Here is a 14,787-nt window from a genome sequence, read left to right on the forward strand (position 1 = left end):
GGATGGTAGATCATGTATAGCGAAATATAGTCGTACTTATATGTATCATTATAATGGAACTAGAATCAGTGAATTGGTGAATCAGAAAGTGTAGCTTAGATTGTTTTAACATGTATCATATTAATGAGTCGTTGGACAGGTGCAAACGTGCTCATCCGATCGAACGGCATTTGTAATCATGCATGCATCAAACCACAACATATCTCCATTCCTCTGCCAACCTTCTGGGAACTATCTAACCTTATAGCACTGTACCTCATAACTCCCCTCCTTCTCCTTCTCGCCAACAACCCTATAATGAATCTCCACATCCAACTCCCTCGAATTGTTTTCAGACTTCCTACAATAAAACCTCCCTTCGATCTTCTCATTCGATCTCAGGGTAATGTGCTTTCGTAAGAGGAATACAACCTGTTTCCAATGCGTGTATTTACCCCTTGGACCAGTTGTGAAGCTCACCTTCACGCCTTCGCCCTCTTTTCCTTTCGAAGAGAGAGATTGGACGGGATGTTCGTACTCGTCGTCTCGGAAGGGTAAGATCTCTACGTCCTCATCTAGGGACGTGTGGAACGCACCGCCTGAAATGGGGCTGAAGAATGTGTCGAAGTGAGTCAGGAACGCTTTGATCTGTACCTCCGATGAAGAGGTCGACGACAAGGTGAAGGAGGAATGGAAATCTAGAGATTTGATCGTAGCGTTGTGGGAGTTTATATCCTGTTGGTTTATGTAACGACAAAATCAGCATACCTCTTCCAAAGTCTATATATTTCTTTGTTTGAGAAAGATGATATAGTGGTACGGTCAACCCACCCTGACAACAGCTTCACTAGTCACCACTTCATCCCTATCCACCACCTCTGTCAACCCCTCCTCGAAAGCTGGTAATTGCATCTCACTAAGATCGAATCCATAGACCGAAGGCCAGAAGGATATCCTCTCCTTCCACGTTCTGTCACCTGTGATTGCGCTGATCACCAATCGAGTTTGGGAGGGGGCCATCAAGCCTGAGGCGGAGAGGAATCGGTCCCGAGCGACCAGAACTGAATCCAGCATTGATTCGTACAGTAGCATGTAGCCCTAGAGACACACATGCAAATTTAGCTGATATATACAATTTCCATACTGGAGCAGCTCGACTCACCATCCATTCAGATACGATCACATCTACCTCCTTGACGGGTAGTTGGATATCCTCAACTTTGCCTTGAATGACGGTGATAATATTTTCAAAACCGTTCTTCTTGATGTTGGCTCGAGCTTTGACGGCGAGGCCGGAAGCTTCGATGGCGTATACATGCTTAGCTCCGGCTTTGGCAGCGAGCACTAATGAGGTTTATGTGTCATGTCAGCTCGGTCACGTTCATCCGTCTGATATGAATAGAGGAAGGTTCGAGAAGCTCACTTGATAAAATACCAGTACCGCACCCTACATCCATGACTATAGCATCTTTGAATACCTGGGGATTGGAGAGTATGAATCGGGCGTAAGAGACAGTTCGAACAGTATCTTTCAACATGATCTCGTGGATATCTACGTTGTGAGCCATTTCATTCAGTATGGACACCTTACAACTTTAAGAGATCTGCGAAAAGGACATACCGTTCTCCTCGTAAGAATGGAAATAATGGGTATCATCATCCCTCTCCACAGCCTTTCCCTTCCCTTTACCCTCTACTTGAGTACTGCTTTCTACGGAGGACTGGTCCTGATCGTCATCTTCTACACCGACGGTTTTGGAAATGAGGGAACGCATAGAGGCGAGATCCCTCCTTGCTTGTTCTAGCTCTGCTTCCAGTTGGGAGATCCTGCTATTCTCAGCTGTGGAGGATGATTGTGATTGGGATGGACCGGCGGTTGAACGAGGGGTTGAGGGAGGTCTTCGTCATCTGACCAGGAGTCGTCGGGATCGTATTCTAATGACGGATAGATCGGATCAGCCCTTTTCTCCAAGTCGAGGCTGAGGTCTAAAAAAGAGAATGGAATACGAGTATGATCGTCGGTATGAGTCTTATCATCCTTGAACAATGGATCTGAGGAGGACAAAGCTTCAATCTGGTCTTTGAGAAGATTATAGTTGATCAACCCACCTGAACATGTCAATCCCACTTCTGATCTCCTGTATCCACCACCATCTGTCCAACCCTTCGAAAGTCTCGTAATTGCATCTCACTAAGATCGAATCCATAGACCGAAGGCCAGAAGGATATCCTCTCCTTCCACGTTCTGTCACCTGTGATTGCGCTGAGGCCATCAAGCCTGAGGCGGAGAGGAATCGGTCCCGAGCGACCAGAACTGAATCCAGCATTGATTCGTACAGTAGCATGTAGCCCTAGAGACACACATGCAAATTTAGCTGATATATACAATTTCCATACTGGAGCAGCTCGACTCACCATCCATTCAGATACGATCACATCTACCTCCTTGACGGGTAGTTGGATATCCTCAACTTTGCCTTGAATGACGGTGATAATATTTTCAAAACCGTTCTTCTTGATGTTGGCTCGAGCTTTGACGGCGAGGCCGGAAGCTTCGATGGCGTATACATGCTTAGCTCCGGCTTTGGCAGCGAGCACTAATGAGGTTTATGTGTCATGTCAGCTCGGTCACGTTCATCCGTCTGATATGAATAGAGGAAGGTTCGAGAAGCTCACTTGATAAAATACCAGTACCGCACCCTACATCCATGACTATAGCATCTTTGAATACCTGGGGATTGGAGAGTATGAATCGGGCGTAAGAGACAGTTCGAACAGTATCTTTCAACATGATCTCGTGGATATCTACGTTGTGAGCCATTTCATTCAGTATGGACACCTTACAACTTTAAGAGATCTGCGAAAAGGGACATACCGTTCTCCTCGTAAGAATGGAAATAATGGGTATCATCATCCCTCTCCACAGCCTTTCCCTTCCCTTTACCCTCTACTTGAGTACTGCTTTCTACGGAGGACTGGTCCTGATCGTCATCTTCTACACCGACGGTTTTGGAAATGAGGGAACGCATAGAGGCGAGATCCCTCCTTGCTTGTTCTAGCTCTGCTTCCAGTTGGGAGATCCTGCTATTCTCAGCTGTGGAGGATGATTGTGATTGGGATGGACCGGCGGTTGAACGAGGGGGTTGAGGGAGGTCTTCGTCATCTGACCAGGAGTCGTCGGGATCGTATTCTAATGACGGATAGATCGGATCAGCCCTTTTTCTCCAAGTCGAGGCTGAGGTCTAAAAAGAGAATGGACATACGAAGTAATGGATCGTCCGGTATGACAGGTCTCAACAAATTATCATCCTTGAACAATGGATCTGAGGAGGACAAAGCTTCAATCTGGTCTTTGGCGAGACCAGCATTCCTAATCAAGTTGATCAACCTGATCCTCCCGAACATGTCCAATCCCAACTTCTGACAGGTCTCCTGTAATCTGAAATCCCAGATGTTCGCATCGTGTTCCAACGCAGCTTCGGGGGAAGGCAACACCGTCTCGTCGAAGAGGGATTTGGTCTGCCTGGCTTCTCCCAGAGAGGAGGCCCAGTCGGATAGGCGGTCGTCCTCTTCGTCTGAGATGGATGAGGAGGATGAAATGGAGGCTGCAGAAGAGGGGAGGTTGACTTGGTAAGACATATTGGATCTTATGGTGTGTTAATAAACGGAGAGGACAAAGGCAAGAATAAAGTGAACAACAGGGGGGAGAGATGCTTCAACTTTCAGAGATGGAGATTGAGATTGCTTTGTGCTCTCCGGAAATTTTGAGTGACTTTACTTGCCGAGCTTTTAAAACCCTGAATGAACTGAAGTGATTACGAAATTTTGTATTTGGGAGATGTCATGGTGTAATGAACCTTGACCGGTGATTAGAGTTATCTGTTATCCCGTTTTGTAATCGTAATCTCTCGGCCGGACGATACTCGAGTATGGTCTTGAGCTGTGCACGTTGAGAGAGCAAGAGATCAAGCCAGAAGTGCCTAATTCGTCATATGAGTACTACTACTCTTCTTACTACCGATACAACAATCATCATTCACTGGACACAAAACACAGAACACAGAACACAGCCATCTTGATATCAGTTATATAATAGGACAGACAGTAACGGCAACTATCCAATTTGGCTTGGCAATCCACTCTATCCGCTTATCTTCTGTACAGTACAAACCATTCATCCGCAGCAACACTTTCCTAGATAATAGATACCCAAACAACCCCCTGGCAAGATGAATAGCGCAGAGGTGATGAGGCAGAACCGTCTGGTGAGTGAAGACCATCCAATCATCCCTTGACCGAGCACTGACAGGGTAGATATGTGACATCCGCAGAGGTATAACATGGGGCCTATGCTCACTTCCTCGAACGTATATTGGGCATTTGCGAATAGACAATACGTGACGGATCCTGAGTGAGTAATCGCTCACCTTGAACAGCTGTTCGGTCTTGGATGAACAAGCTGATGAATGATATATGACTGGATCGCAGATATGTCAAAGCTGTGATAAGGAATTACGTGCACTTCAAAGCTCAACGGGGTAAATCAAAGTATGAGATCAGTCAAAAGTTGGAGATGTTAGAGAGGGAGGTGAGCTGAACCCTTACCTTCTCAACATGACGTGAAAATGTGTATAGCTGATCATTAGCTCTGAGAGTATAGTTCTCTCAATATGCATATGCATTCCGAGCAATCAGACAGGAATATCAACTACCTCCATCTCGTGTATTACCTGCGCCCAGAGTCACATCAGATACCACCAATCTCCGCCGTGTACAGACTTCTACCACACCTGCACGAACTCCCAATTCAATCACTCGAACTCATACAACTGTAGGAGCGACTACCACCAGACCTGCAGCGAATAACGACGATGAACCTCCTCCACCACCTTATCAAAGCCAAGATCCTGATCCAGCATCCACCAGGATACTCCAGGAATCCCTAGCGGCCGAGGCGGAACGAACAGGGAGTTTGGCAGGTCAGACCGTCTCTCAGCCTAATACAGCTACTACCAGTACCACACCTCCCTCGTCAGCTAGCCAGCCACAATCTGGAGGACCTGCGCAGAGCGCAGTGGATGATGGACCGCAGCGAATACCTAGTGATCCGGAATTAGCGAGGGTATGGGAAGAATCGCAATTGGAAGAGGCGAAGAGGGCTAGTCTGGCTTGGCAGGTGGAACAGCAGGAATTACAGGAAGCTATGCGATTGAGTTTGGCAGAGTCAGAATCCAGGGGAGAAGGAACATCGTCATCCACATCGACATCAAATGCTATGGCTGGTCCGAGTAATCATCCTGTACCGACTATACCTGAGAGCCAGTCTTCAGAAGGAACGAATAACAGTGGTCAGGAGATGAGAGACTTGGTGCAAGGTATGGAAGAAATGATCATTCCTGGTTCCTACAATCCTGTTCAACCACCACCTTCAGCTTCAGCGGGGACATCACATACCACCAACAATCAACTTCAAAACATCCTCGACGAACAATCAGCATCATACACCGGTCAGACACCGTTGACGCCGCAGAAAACGGGATTTCAAATCCAAAGCAAAAACCCATTCTTATCCTCCAACGAGAAAGAACAGCTTCAAGCTATGGAGCAGGCTGCGTTGACAACTCCCACAGAACAGCATTTCAGAACTTCCAGCTTTGGTTCGCCTGGTCCAGGTTCCTCCTATACGCAATACACACCACCTAGCGGCCCTTCCCATCCTCAATCTTTCTCAGCTATGGCAGATTCTGGACCAAGTCATACTCAATCCCCGCCTCCTAATCATGCTCAACAACATACTCCACCACCTCTAACCGCTGGATCAAACCACACACACTATAATTCACCTTCTGAGACAAATCAACAACTATACACTCCTCCGCCTGGTCCACCCCCATCCCATCTTCGTATTGTCACTCCCACATCTCCGACCTCAAGACCATTACCTGCAACACCCAAGGATCAATTCCCATGGGACGGACCATCTATGAGTCCAAGTAATACCTTATCAAGTCCGATATTCCATAATCAAGCTAGCCTGTCCTCGCCAATAGCAGAATCGCATAATAATTTGCATCAGACACTACAAGGTACCCCTCCGCCATTGCCTGCAAGGAGGAAATCGTTTGTTCCTCCACCGGGGAAAGAGGATGCCCTGGAGATGTTGAGGGATTTCGATACGGTTTTCTTGGGTGAGTTTAAGTCAACAGCAGGCATTGCTTTCTTTCTCCTTTACTATGCAAGCCGTAGAGAGATGAAAAATTGACTCGGTCAATCCAGTCGACGACAGTACCTCGATGGCTGGAGATAGATGGTCGGAAGCCAGACAGGCTTTAATGGAGGTCGCGGAAATTGCAGCTCGCTACGATGAGAATGGGGTGGACATTTATTTCCTGAATAGCAAGAGGGTGGGCAAGGAGTTGAAGGTGAGTCATTCTATGTGATCGTGAATCATGAAGAAGATTACCAGTTTGTGTGGGACCCAATGCTGATATATATGTATAAATAGGCTGCTCATGAGGTGGAAGATCTGTTTAGAGGGCTGGAACCCAAAGGAGCGACTCCGACGGGAATGAGGTTGGAAAGTATCTTGCGAGAGTACATGGCGAGGTTGGAGAGGTCACAGACTGCTTCTCCTACTTCCAATGGTGGTGGCTCGGATGTGTCGGTGAAAGCTATGAATCTGATTGTCGTGACTGATGGAGGTGAGTTGTTCCGCCCTTTCTCGCCCTTCATCTACCCCACTCTGTCCTCTCACTTCTCGCAATCCGCCCCTTCTTCCCTCCCACTCGTCTTGTACTTCGCCCCTCCCACTCGTCGAATGCTCACACAAGCTGACAAATCAGTTTTCGCCCACCCTCTCTTCCAACGTAAACGATTGCTCCTCTCTGATCCTACTCTCGATCGCCTCGAATTACTCTCCAAAGCCCCCACCGACGACCCCGAATCAGTGTTGATAGCCATCGCGAAACGTCTAGATAGGGGTGAATACCCTTTATCTCAGGTTGGTGTCCAGTTCTTACAGATTGGGAATGACTCCGAAGCGAGGGAAGCCCTGCAGGAGTTGGATGATGGATTATCGTCTACTCATGGGGTGAGGGATATGGTGGATACTGTTTTGTACAACGGTGAAGATATGAGTGCGGGGCTGATTATCAAGACTTTACTTGGGGGAATTAATAGGAGATTAGATAGGAGGAGCTCGGCGTGAGGTTTTGTATGTATTTAGCATATAGAGTAAATGCAATATATGATACGATACTGTGCCTTCCTTCCCCTCATTACAGAGAGAGAGAAAAAGGTGTTGAAGCTGACGTCCTACATTGTATACATGGATTCATGTTACACACGTCATGTTCAAGGTTTGTTTGTTGTGCTGTACCCGTCGCAAGTTGGATTACGTTCAACCATACGACCGTCATATACTCTGAGCGGGGATATGGAATATGAAGGTCATACTACGGGATGCATATTTCATGCTCCCGCGAGCGTGCAGACGTGGCGATAGAATAAAAGCAGGGGGGAACAATAACAAGAACAGGGTTTTAGGGATAGGAGTTTTGTTAGTACCGGGATAGCGACCTGGGATGAACGTGAGTGAGCATATGTAGAAGAGTCTGTTCAGATCCGCCACATTTCATGTTTATATCTGATGATGATGATGAGGATGATCGACATTCGCCATACCTCATCAGCACAGGCACGGTTTAAGGAAAACAGTGGACTGAAAAAAAAACAAAGTGACGTATTTTACATTTACAGTTGAGGGAAATGGAAAAATACAATCTACAGAGGATGCATAGATTGACATCTCATGAAACTTTGGATCATCGCACACAAAGAACTTGAACCTGAAGATAGCCTCAGTATCACCTTTGAGGACAGACTCACTCCCAGCACAGTCCGATACCTGCTCAGTCTCACTCTGCTCGGGTATACCCGTGACACCTTTGAGAGGATCCAATCTCACACTGTCTATCATCCGGTCCTTCCATCTTTCCATCTCGGAGCAGCCTCTCAATATCTTTATATCTCTTCCTCCACTTCCCCCGAGACACGCAGAGGAAGTCGCACCCATCATCCACCATGTCAAAACCAGCCTCCAACCGATCCTCAGTATCATCCTCCCCTACCCGAACAAGCCCCACAGAGGAAACCACCACCCTCTTGCCACCCGCCTCACAGCACCCCCATGCACACCCTCATACACCCTCTCACCCACATGCCAGGAAGACTTCCATCAGCGCAAGGAGTGTCAGTGGACGGAGTGTAGCTGGTAGTGTGAGGAACTATGGGGCGGTAGCTGGACGACCTGGGCCTGCTGAACAGGCTCCGAGGGTTAGTAAAGTTGGTCAGAGGGTGGGTCTGGGTCTTGCTTCTCTTCTCTGAGCATCGTATTCGACGGAAGATGTGCTCATGGTATTCTTTTTGTGGATATAGCGGATCTTGACTACATTCCCATTACAAGCTACTTTCTTCATCCTTACTCTCCTCGTATTCGCAAGTTTCGTCCTATCCCTTATCCTCCTTTTAAATACGATATTCGATTTCAGTGTCAAATTCCTACCGTACAGGTAAGCCATCCATCCTCCTCTCCTGTAGATCATCACACTGACAATCAAACATCCAATAGAGGCTCAGGCTTCACCGAATTCTGGATCTCCCTCATCGGCTCATGGATAGGTCTAGGCGGAGTCCTATTCTTCTCTCACCCATCATACCTATTCTTCTTAACGACACTCATCACCCTCATCCTCCACATCCCAATCCTATTCCTCGCACTTCTCTCTCCAAGTCTCAAACGGGCCCATGCGCCTCTCATACTCGTACCGTTGCTTCTGACCGGCTCGACCCTGATATTCACGCTACTTTCGAATTTCCTGGTGCGACGAGCGAAGAAGCAGGAATCATTGAGGATAAGTCGGATGTTGACTGATGCTGCTGGAAGAGAACGGGCAAGCGAAGAGGGTACTGCGAGAGCGCTAGTGGGTGTTCAGAGGAAGGGATTTTGGGGTAGGATAGTGGGATTTTTTGGTGGGGTGTTTGGGTTGATAGCTGGTTTGGCTGGGTTGATATTGGTCTCGGTATGTTGTTGCCTTGACTTCCTCCACTGGACTTGGAATACCCACTGACAAGGATCGTATAGTTATTACTCATTGATCTGTCGATCTCTGCATACGACGGTTCCTTACCTCTACCGTCCTCTTCCTCTCAATTGGTCAAAGTTCAACCTGCCTCATCTCAATGGCCTATCAACATCCATCTAGCATGTACAGATTCCAACTCGACCCTACCTACTATCGTATACACCTCCTCATCGGGCGTACCTGGTTCTCTCGCATTACTACCATCCCCTCTCCCACCCGCGAATGAGGGCTCCGAGAATCCCGGAAGATGGTTGTTCGATTTGCAGGAACAAGGTAAAATAGGAAGGGTCTGTACGTGGGATAGACCGGGGTATGGTTTCTCAGACGTACTTTCCAATGCGGACTTGGGAGGTATCGCAGATGCTTTGTGGGAAGCACTGGATAATGCTGGAGTGATCAAGGAGAGTAAGAGAGAGGGTTTGATGATGGTCGGTGAAGGGTATGGAGGGTGAGTGCAAGCTTCTCTGTTACTACTGCTAATAGTGAACAGTAGAAGATAGGCAGAGCTGATAAAGAAATAATTTAACATACACTTAGTCTCGTCTCTAGAGTATTCGCCTCAAGACACCCCTCAAACATCCATTCCCTCCTTCACCTAGATGCTCAAACAGCTTCCACATACTTCCACGACCCCTCCACCACCCAATTCCTCTCCCGAATGTCATCCCGACTATTCCCCTCCCTCCTCACCCCCCTCTCCCTCAACAGGCTTCCCTCAGTCCTACTGAGAAAATCAACCTCGTTATCTCGGATACTCGCTTCCTCCCACCCTTCGCCATCTAGCGTGAGACTAAGTGAGAAATTGAGGAAATCCAGACTACAAGAGACCATAGGTTCTCAATCGCGCACTTCGGCGAGCTTCAGAGTTTTGTTGGAATCGGGGTACAAATACCCTTCGAGTCGACCTGCCATCGTGCTTAGTAGTGAGAAGCGGATGAAGGACGATGAGAGCTGGGCGGAGGGTCAGAGGGTATTGGCTGAGGAGGTGACTTCGGATGAGGGGTTGGTAGAGTGGCTACAAGTTAGAGGGGTGGGGCATTTCGTTTGTGAGGGTGACGGGAGGGGCGCTTGCGAGGGTGCGATTGGGAAGTTGTTGAAAAAGTGAATGGGTTTTGTAAACCGCTTGGTCGCAACAAGTGAATAATAGTCAAGCTGAGCGGGAGGGGAAGAAGTAGGATTTAGTCTAGTTTGCTTGTGATTTTGTCATCGTTTTTTTGTCTCTTGTCCCTGTTCATTGTTTGCCATTGTTAGTTCGTATATACCTCTTCCTATAATTCATTTCTCTTCGAGCTTATCTGTAGATACTTGACGTCTTACACGATATGTCATGAATTCCTTATCACTGCGCATACGTCTCTGTCCAATCAGTAATAGGTGGAAGTGATGAAATGCATGTACGGTGGAACGTGGCCCAGAAACTTCTCATTTCTCTCCTAGCTCTCCCACTCCACCTACGCAAAGACCTTCTTCCTGCTCAACTCGTCCTCTGGCAACTCCTCCCTCAACCTCTTCTTCCTCTCTTCCCGTTCGGTCTGACCCTCCTTCCTCACTCTGTACTTCTGTCCTGCCTCTCTCTTGACACTTGCCCTAGTAGCTGCTGGAGATACGAACTCAGGATTGGAATACAAGGTGGGTCCACCGAATGATCCCTCGAATATCCTTATAGGGGTTAAAACGAATCTTGGACCGATCTCTACGAGAGAGGGGATAGGTGGGCCGGAGGGTGTGAGGGGATCTTTTTCGATTATCTGATTAGACGGGTACAAGTCATTTGATTAGTCTGGCGGATCATTCATTTGGTTGGATTGGGGGGCTGATGAGGATAGGCAAAACTCACTTGATAATTCCTGAACCAGATCTTGTTATCCAACAGAGAGAACAGCAAGATATGATCGATAAAAGGTTTCAACCGTCTCGAAGTCTTAGGTACACTGAAAGTCTGTATGTGTAACACCCCATAGATCAGTATGAACACATCCTTGATAGTGTACACATTTCATATCTGGATTACAGACGAGGTATCATGACTCACATGAGTCAATACCTCCTTCATCAACCTCGTACTCTCATCCCCTTCCCAAGCGCCATCAAAAGTCACCAGCCCCCTGGACCCTTTCAGACAATTCCCAGTCATCTTGAGCTCGTCCATCGTGTGTATATTCTGTACGTGGCATTTGATTGATGGTCCGTTAGGTGACCTGGAGATCCAGAGGTACAGGTCCTCGTGTCGACGTGCTTCGAAATATAGGGTGTTGGAGCATGAGTGTAGGTCTGCGAGCTCGTTAATTAGGTGTAGGGAAGATTTGGTATCGAGTTTGGAGTCTAACAATTTTCATTTCATTCCGAATTTGTAATCAGCTCCTGTCCTTCTGAAGGACATCATCCCAAGGCTGGATCTGCTAGGATAGTAAATGCTCACCCTTCTTAGTATGGGGTAACAACACCTCCAAATCTCTCATGAGATGTCTCATACGTTGAGTTACACCCCTCGAACATAGCATCAACGTCTTGTCCTTTCGAGGCTTGTAACCCTCGCTGGGTCCTGCAGCGGCATTTGCATCTTTCAATGATTTCTTGCTGTTCTTGCCCTTTTGGGTTTCTGTGGATGTCTTGAGCAGAGTGGCCATGGTGCTGTACTGTTTTGTAATGTAATGGATGTACGGTATTGAGGAGAAGGTGAGGTAAGAATATTAGATTACCTTGAGCAAAGTTGACCGAATCTTGAATTCTTGAAATATTTGCTTGACCCTACCAGGAACGGGAGATTTTAAACGGGGTGAAGATTTAAGCATTCAAAATCCAAGCAAGCCGGTTCCGTCGGAAAGGAAAGTTACAACTGAAATGACATGAAATGTTGATGACTTTTGGAAAGTAGAGTGCGACTTTCTGTCCTTCCTCTCTTACAACCTTGTTTTCCTTCCTGCTATCACCTACTCCTACTCTTACCCTAAAGCTAGGCGTTCAGTTGTGTCTCGAATCGTCAACCGCAATGCCACGCCGTCAAGGGCCCTCTCGTTCCCTGTTCGCCTCCCTCCCAATCGACCTGAAACAATCCCTGCGAACACAGTCTTTCGATCATTTCGCCCATGCCAACAAGTCGGAGGAGGTCCAAGTGAAAGCTGAGAACATCATGCAAGTGAGCATGGATGGGTTCCTCAGTACCCAGCCTCAATCGGAGTCGGATAGTGAGGAGAGCGAAGGTGATGACGAGGAGATGGCCTTCGAAGCTGGACCAAGTGGATCGAGCAACGTTTGGAACAACGATTTTCAAAGACAACCTATTCGCCTGACGGAAATGGGGATTCCAGCTAGTATAGCAGGTCCATCTATAGTGAAAACTCGAAGAACAGTTCCTCATATACCACGATACGACCCAACTCAACTTATCGGTCTGGGTCAAACAACAGTAGTACATAAGAAAAGGAAGAAAGGTAAACAACCCTTGAGGAACCCTTTGAACCCCTTCTTAGGACATGAATGGGATTGTACGGGCCTAGTAGAGAGGTATACGAATTACACGGATGTTCCTCAGGATCTTATGAAGTGTGAGTGAGTCCTCACCGGTCTGAATATGTCTCGGCTGAAAAACGGAATACAGACTACGCACAAAGAAGATTATATTTCCCATTATACGATCATCTCCCCTTACTCCTTGATAGGACCGGTTGGTTCTCCATCACTCCTCAGCCTATCGCTGCGTCTATTGCGGAACGGTGTAAATGCGATTTGATCATTGATGCGTTTTGCGGGGTCGGAGGAAATTCTATCGAATTTGCAAAGACGTGTGAAAGAGGTGAGTGGACCAACATCTTCCCTATCTACAGTAAAGGAAAGGATCAGTGGGGGACGGCTATGCTGATGCTTCTGATTGTTACCATAGTCATAGCCATCGATAACGACCTGACAAGACTCAAACTGGCAAGACACAATGCCTTGCATCACGGCGTGGCGGATCGAATCGAGTTTATACATGGCGATTTCATAAGTTTTGCTAAATCTTTTGCGAAGATCAATGAAGGGAGGGAAGAGACTGTGGATGTGGTGTTCCTGTCGCCTCCGTGGGGTGAGTCATGTCCCATATAACTCAATTTATATCCTAATCTCTAGACACATCCTGCTGTTTTTCTGTTCATCAAAAGCTAATTCTCATCACACAAATTTATATAGGCGGAATAGATTACCTCAATACCCCTTCATCGACCTATCCCCTCTCCTCGATTCTGCCCATCCCAGGAGACGACCTTTTCGAACTCTGCACCACCCTCACGCCCAATATAGCGTACTACCTCCCCCGTAATACAGATCTGAAGGAACTTGCGGCGCTGGCCAAGACGCTGGAGGGGGAAGATCCAGATGGGCGGGGAAGGACGAGGGAGTGGGTAGAAGTGGAGGAGGAATGGGTAGGGGAGAAATTGAAAGCTATTACGGCGTATTTTGGGGGGTTGGTAGCGGATGGATAGCTTGTGCTCGGGAATGATCAAAATTGGGCATATGGTACGGTTTAACGTTGATGTTATCATGATTCAAAACTGTATAAACGTATAATGCTATTTGCTATGTATGATAATGATGCAAGGTATATTCATGTTGTACAACTGCTTCTACTGTGAGCTTGGTTGGCCTACACCTGTCTTCTTCTGTTCTGTTATAGTTATATGTCAAAGGGTTACTCAATGGTAGAAGAAAGACCGAGTGTTCCTTCAACTGCCCAGCCCAATCTCTCATATTCCTAATCCCCCATCTTTTCCAGGTCCACACCTCCCAACCCTCCTCCCACCCATCCACAATCCCACCCCGACCCCAATCGGACCAATAGTCTTCCTCAGTTCGATCCCATCACCCAATACCCCCTCAGACAACGCCCTATTCCACCAAAGACTCTTCACTTCTATCTCTTCTTCAGCCTGCTCATCTGATAACTCGTCTGTAGGTCGTCCACCGGGTAGATGGACTAGCATTAACGGTATATTCGATGAGGCGGAGTATTGCATGGTGGATTTGGTGAATCCGCTCTGAGACACTAGGATCGCTATGTCCCGTTCTTCAGGATTGAAAGAATCGTCCGATGTGAGGGAAGTGGTAGACGATGATGAGGAGAGGGGTTGGTTGGGGTTGATACCTGATGATTTCAAAAACCAAATATGAAACAATAATCAGTCTGTCGATCCATCCCCATACCGTGCACATAGGTCTGCGAACAAGTACACAAATGTACATGATACTCGAGTGGGACTCACGAAACCTCAAATTCCCCATAACACCCTCCAACTCCCTCACAGCCCTAGGTCCCAGACTCTTCTTCTCAGCTTTACACTGCGCTACCACCCGTACTCTCCGTACATCCTTCAATCCTAATTTATCAATGCCGACTTCCCTCGATAATCCATCGGCCGTATCCTGGAGGCCTGAGGATGAATCAGTCGACCGAGGCAGCCACCACCATCCTCTCAGGTCGATCCCTCCATCCCCTGCTCCGCCTACCCTCCTGAGATCCATGTGAAGCTCATCATTGAAATATCTCAGCGCGTGTTTCTCGAATGACGTGCCTATGTCTAGTGTGGTCCTGCGCTTGAGTTTGGGTCTGAGCTTGGGGAGGAGGCTCATTGGGACATCGAGATTGAGAATGACTTAAACGACAAGGGATGATCCAAAAGAGAAAGAGAAA

At 47.4% G+C, this 14,787-nt stretch overlaps 6 protein-coding genes across 6 annotated transcripts; 3 read left to right on the forward strand and 3 right to left on the reverse strand.

Annotated features, from left to right (window-relative positions):
- Window positions 1-231: 231 nt before the first annotated feature.
- I302_109037 (uncharacterized protein) lies at window positions 232-3,618 on the reverse strand (the record flags this gene model as incomplete). The annotated part of the gene is made up of 10 exons (XM_065870785.1): window positions 232-714; window positions 811-1,077; window positions 1,142-1,323; window positions 1,403-1,531; window positions 1,601-1,878; window positions 2,089-2,330; window positions 2,395-2,576; window positions 2,656-2,784; window positions 2,855-3,169; window positions 3,243-3,618. 10 exons carry the CDS (start codon window positions 3,616-3,618, stop codon window positions 232-234), a joined length of 2,583 nt encoding a protein of 860 aa, XP_065726857.1.
- Window positions 3,619-4,319: 701 nt separating this feature from the next.
- I302_109038 (uncharacterized protein) lies at window positions 4,320-7,186 on the forward strand (the record flags this gene model as incomplete). The annotated part of the gene is made up of 6 exons (XM_065870786.1): window positions 4,320-4,390; window positions 4,468-4,567; window positions 4,640-6,167; window positions 6,256-6,401; window positions 6,485-6,680; window positions 6,903-7,186. The coding sequence occupies 6 exons, from the start codon at window positions 4,320-4,322 to the stop codon at window positions 7,184-7,186; spliced, it is 2,325 nt and encodes a 774-aa protein (XP_065726858.1).
- An 875-nt stretch (window positions 7,187-8,061) lies between these two features.
- I302_109039 (uncharacterized protein) lies at window positions 8,062-10,227 on the forward strand (the record flags this gene model as incomplete). The annotated part of the gene is made up of 5 exons (XM_019194767.1): window positions 8,062-8,334; window positions 8,416-8,549; window positions 8,609-9,059; window positions 9,122-9,570; window positions 9,660-10,227. 5 exons carry the CDS (start codon window positions 8,062-8,064, stop codon window positions 10,225-10,227), a joined length of 1,875 nt encoding a protein of 624 aa, XP_019043603.1.
- Window positions 10,228-10,573: 346 nt separating this feature from the next.
- On the reverse strand, window positions 10,574-11,749 carry I302_109040 (uncharacterized protein; the record flags this gene model as incomplete). Its single annotated transcript, XM_019194768.1, has 4 exons — window positions 10,574-10,870; window positions 10,960-11,061; window positions 11,155-11,444; window positions 11,542-11,749. The coding sequence occupies 4 exons, from the start codon at window positions 11,747-11,749 to the stop codon at window positions 10,574-10,576; spliced, it is 897 nt and encodes a 298-aa protein (XP_019043604.1).
- A 362-nt stretch (window positions 11,750-12,111) lies between these two features.
- I302_109041 (uncharacterized protein) lies at window positions 12,112-13,582 on the forward strand (the record flags this gene model as incomplete). The annotated part of the gene is made up of 4 exons (XM_019194769.1): window positions 12,112-12,667; window positions 12,721-12,915; window positions 13,003-13,185; window positions 13,290-13,582. The coding sequence occupies 4 exons, from the start codon at window positions 12,112-12,114 to the stop codon at window positions 13,580-13,582; spliced, it is 1,227 nt and encodes a 408-aa protein (XP_019043605.1).
- A 261-nt stretch (window positions 13,583-13,843) lies between these two features.
- I302_109042 (uncharacterized protein) lies at window positions 13,844-14,726 on the reverse strand (the record flags this gene model as incomplete). The annotated part of the gene is made up of 2 exons (XM_019194770.1): window positions 13,844-14,241; window positions 14,360-14,726. 2 exons carry the CDS (start codon window positions 14,724-14,726, stop codon window positions 13,844-13,846), a joined length of 765 nt encoding a protein of 254 aa, XP_019043606.1.
- Between the last annotated feature and the right edge of the window lie 61 nt (window positions 14,727-14,787).

This window comes from Kwoniella bestiolae, chromosome 8, assembly GCF_000512585.2.
Source record: "Kwoniella bestiolae CBS 10118 chromosome 8, complete sequence".
Classification (NCBI taxonomy): Eukaryota; Fungi; Basidiomycota; class Tremellomycetes; order Tremellales; family Cryptococcaceae; genus Kwoniella; species Kwoniella bestiolae.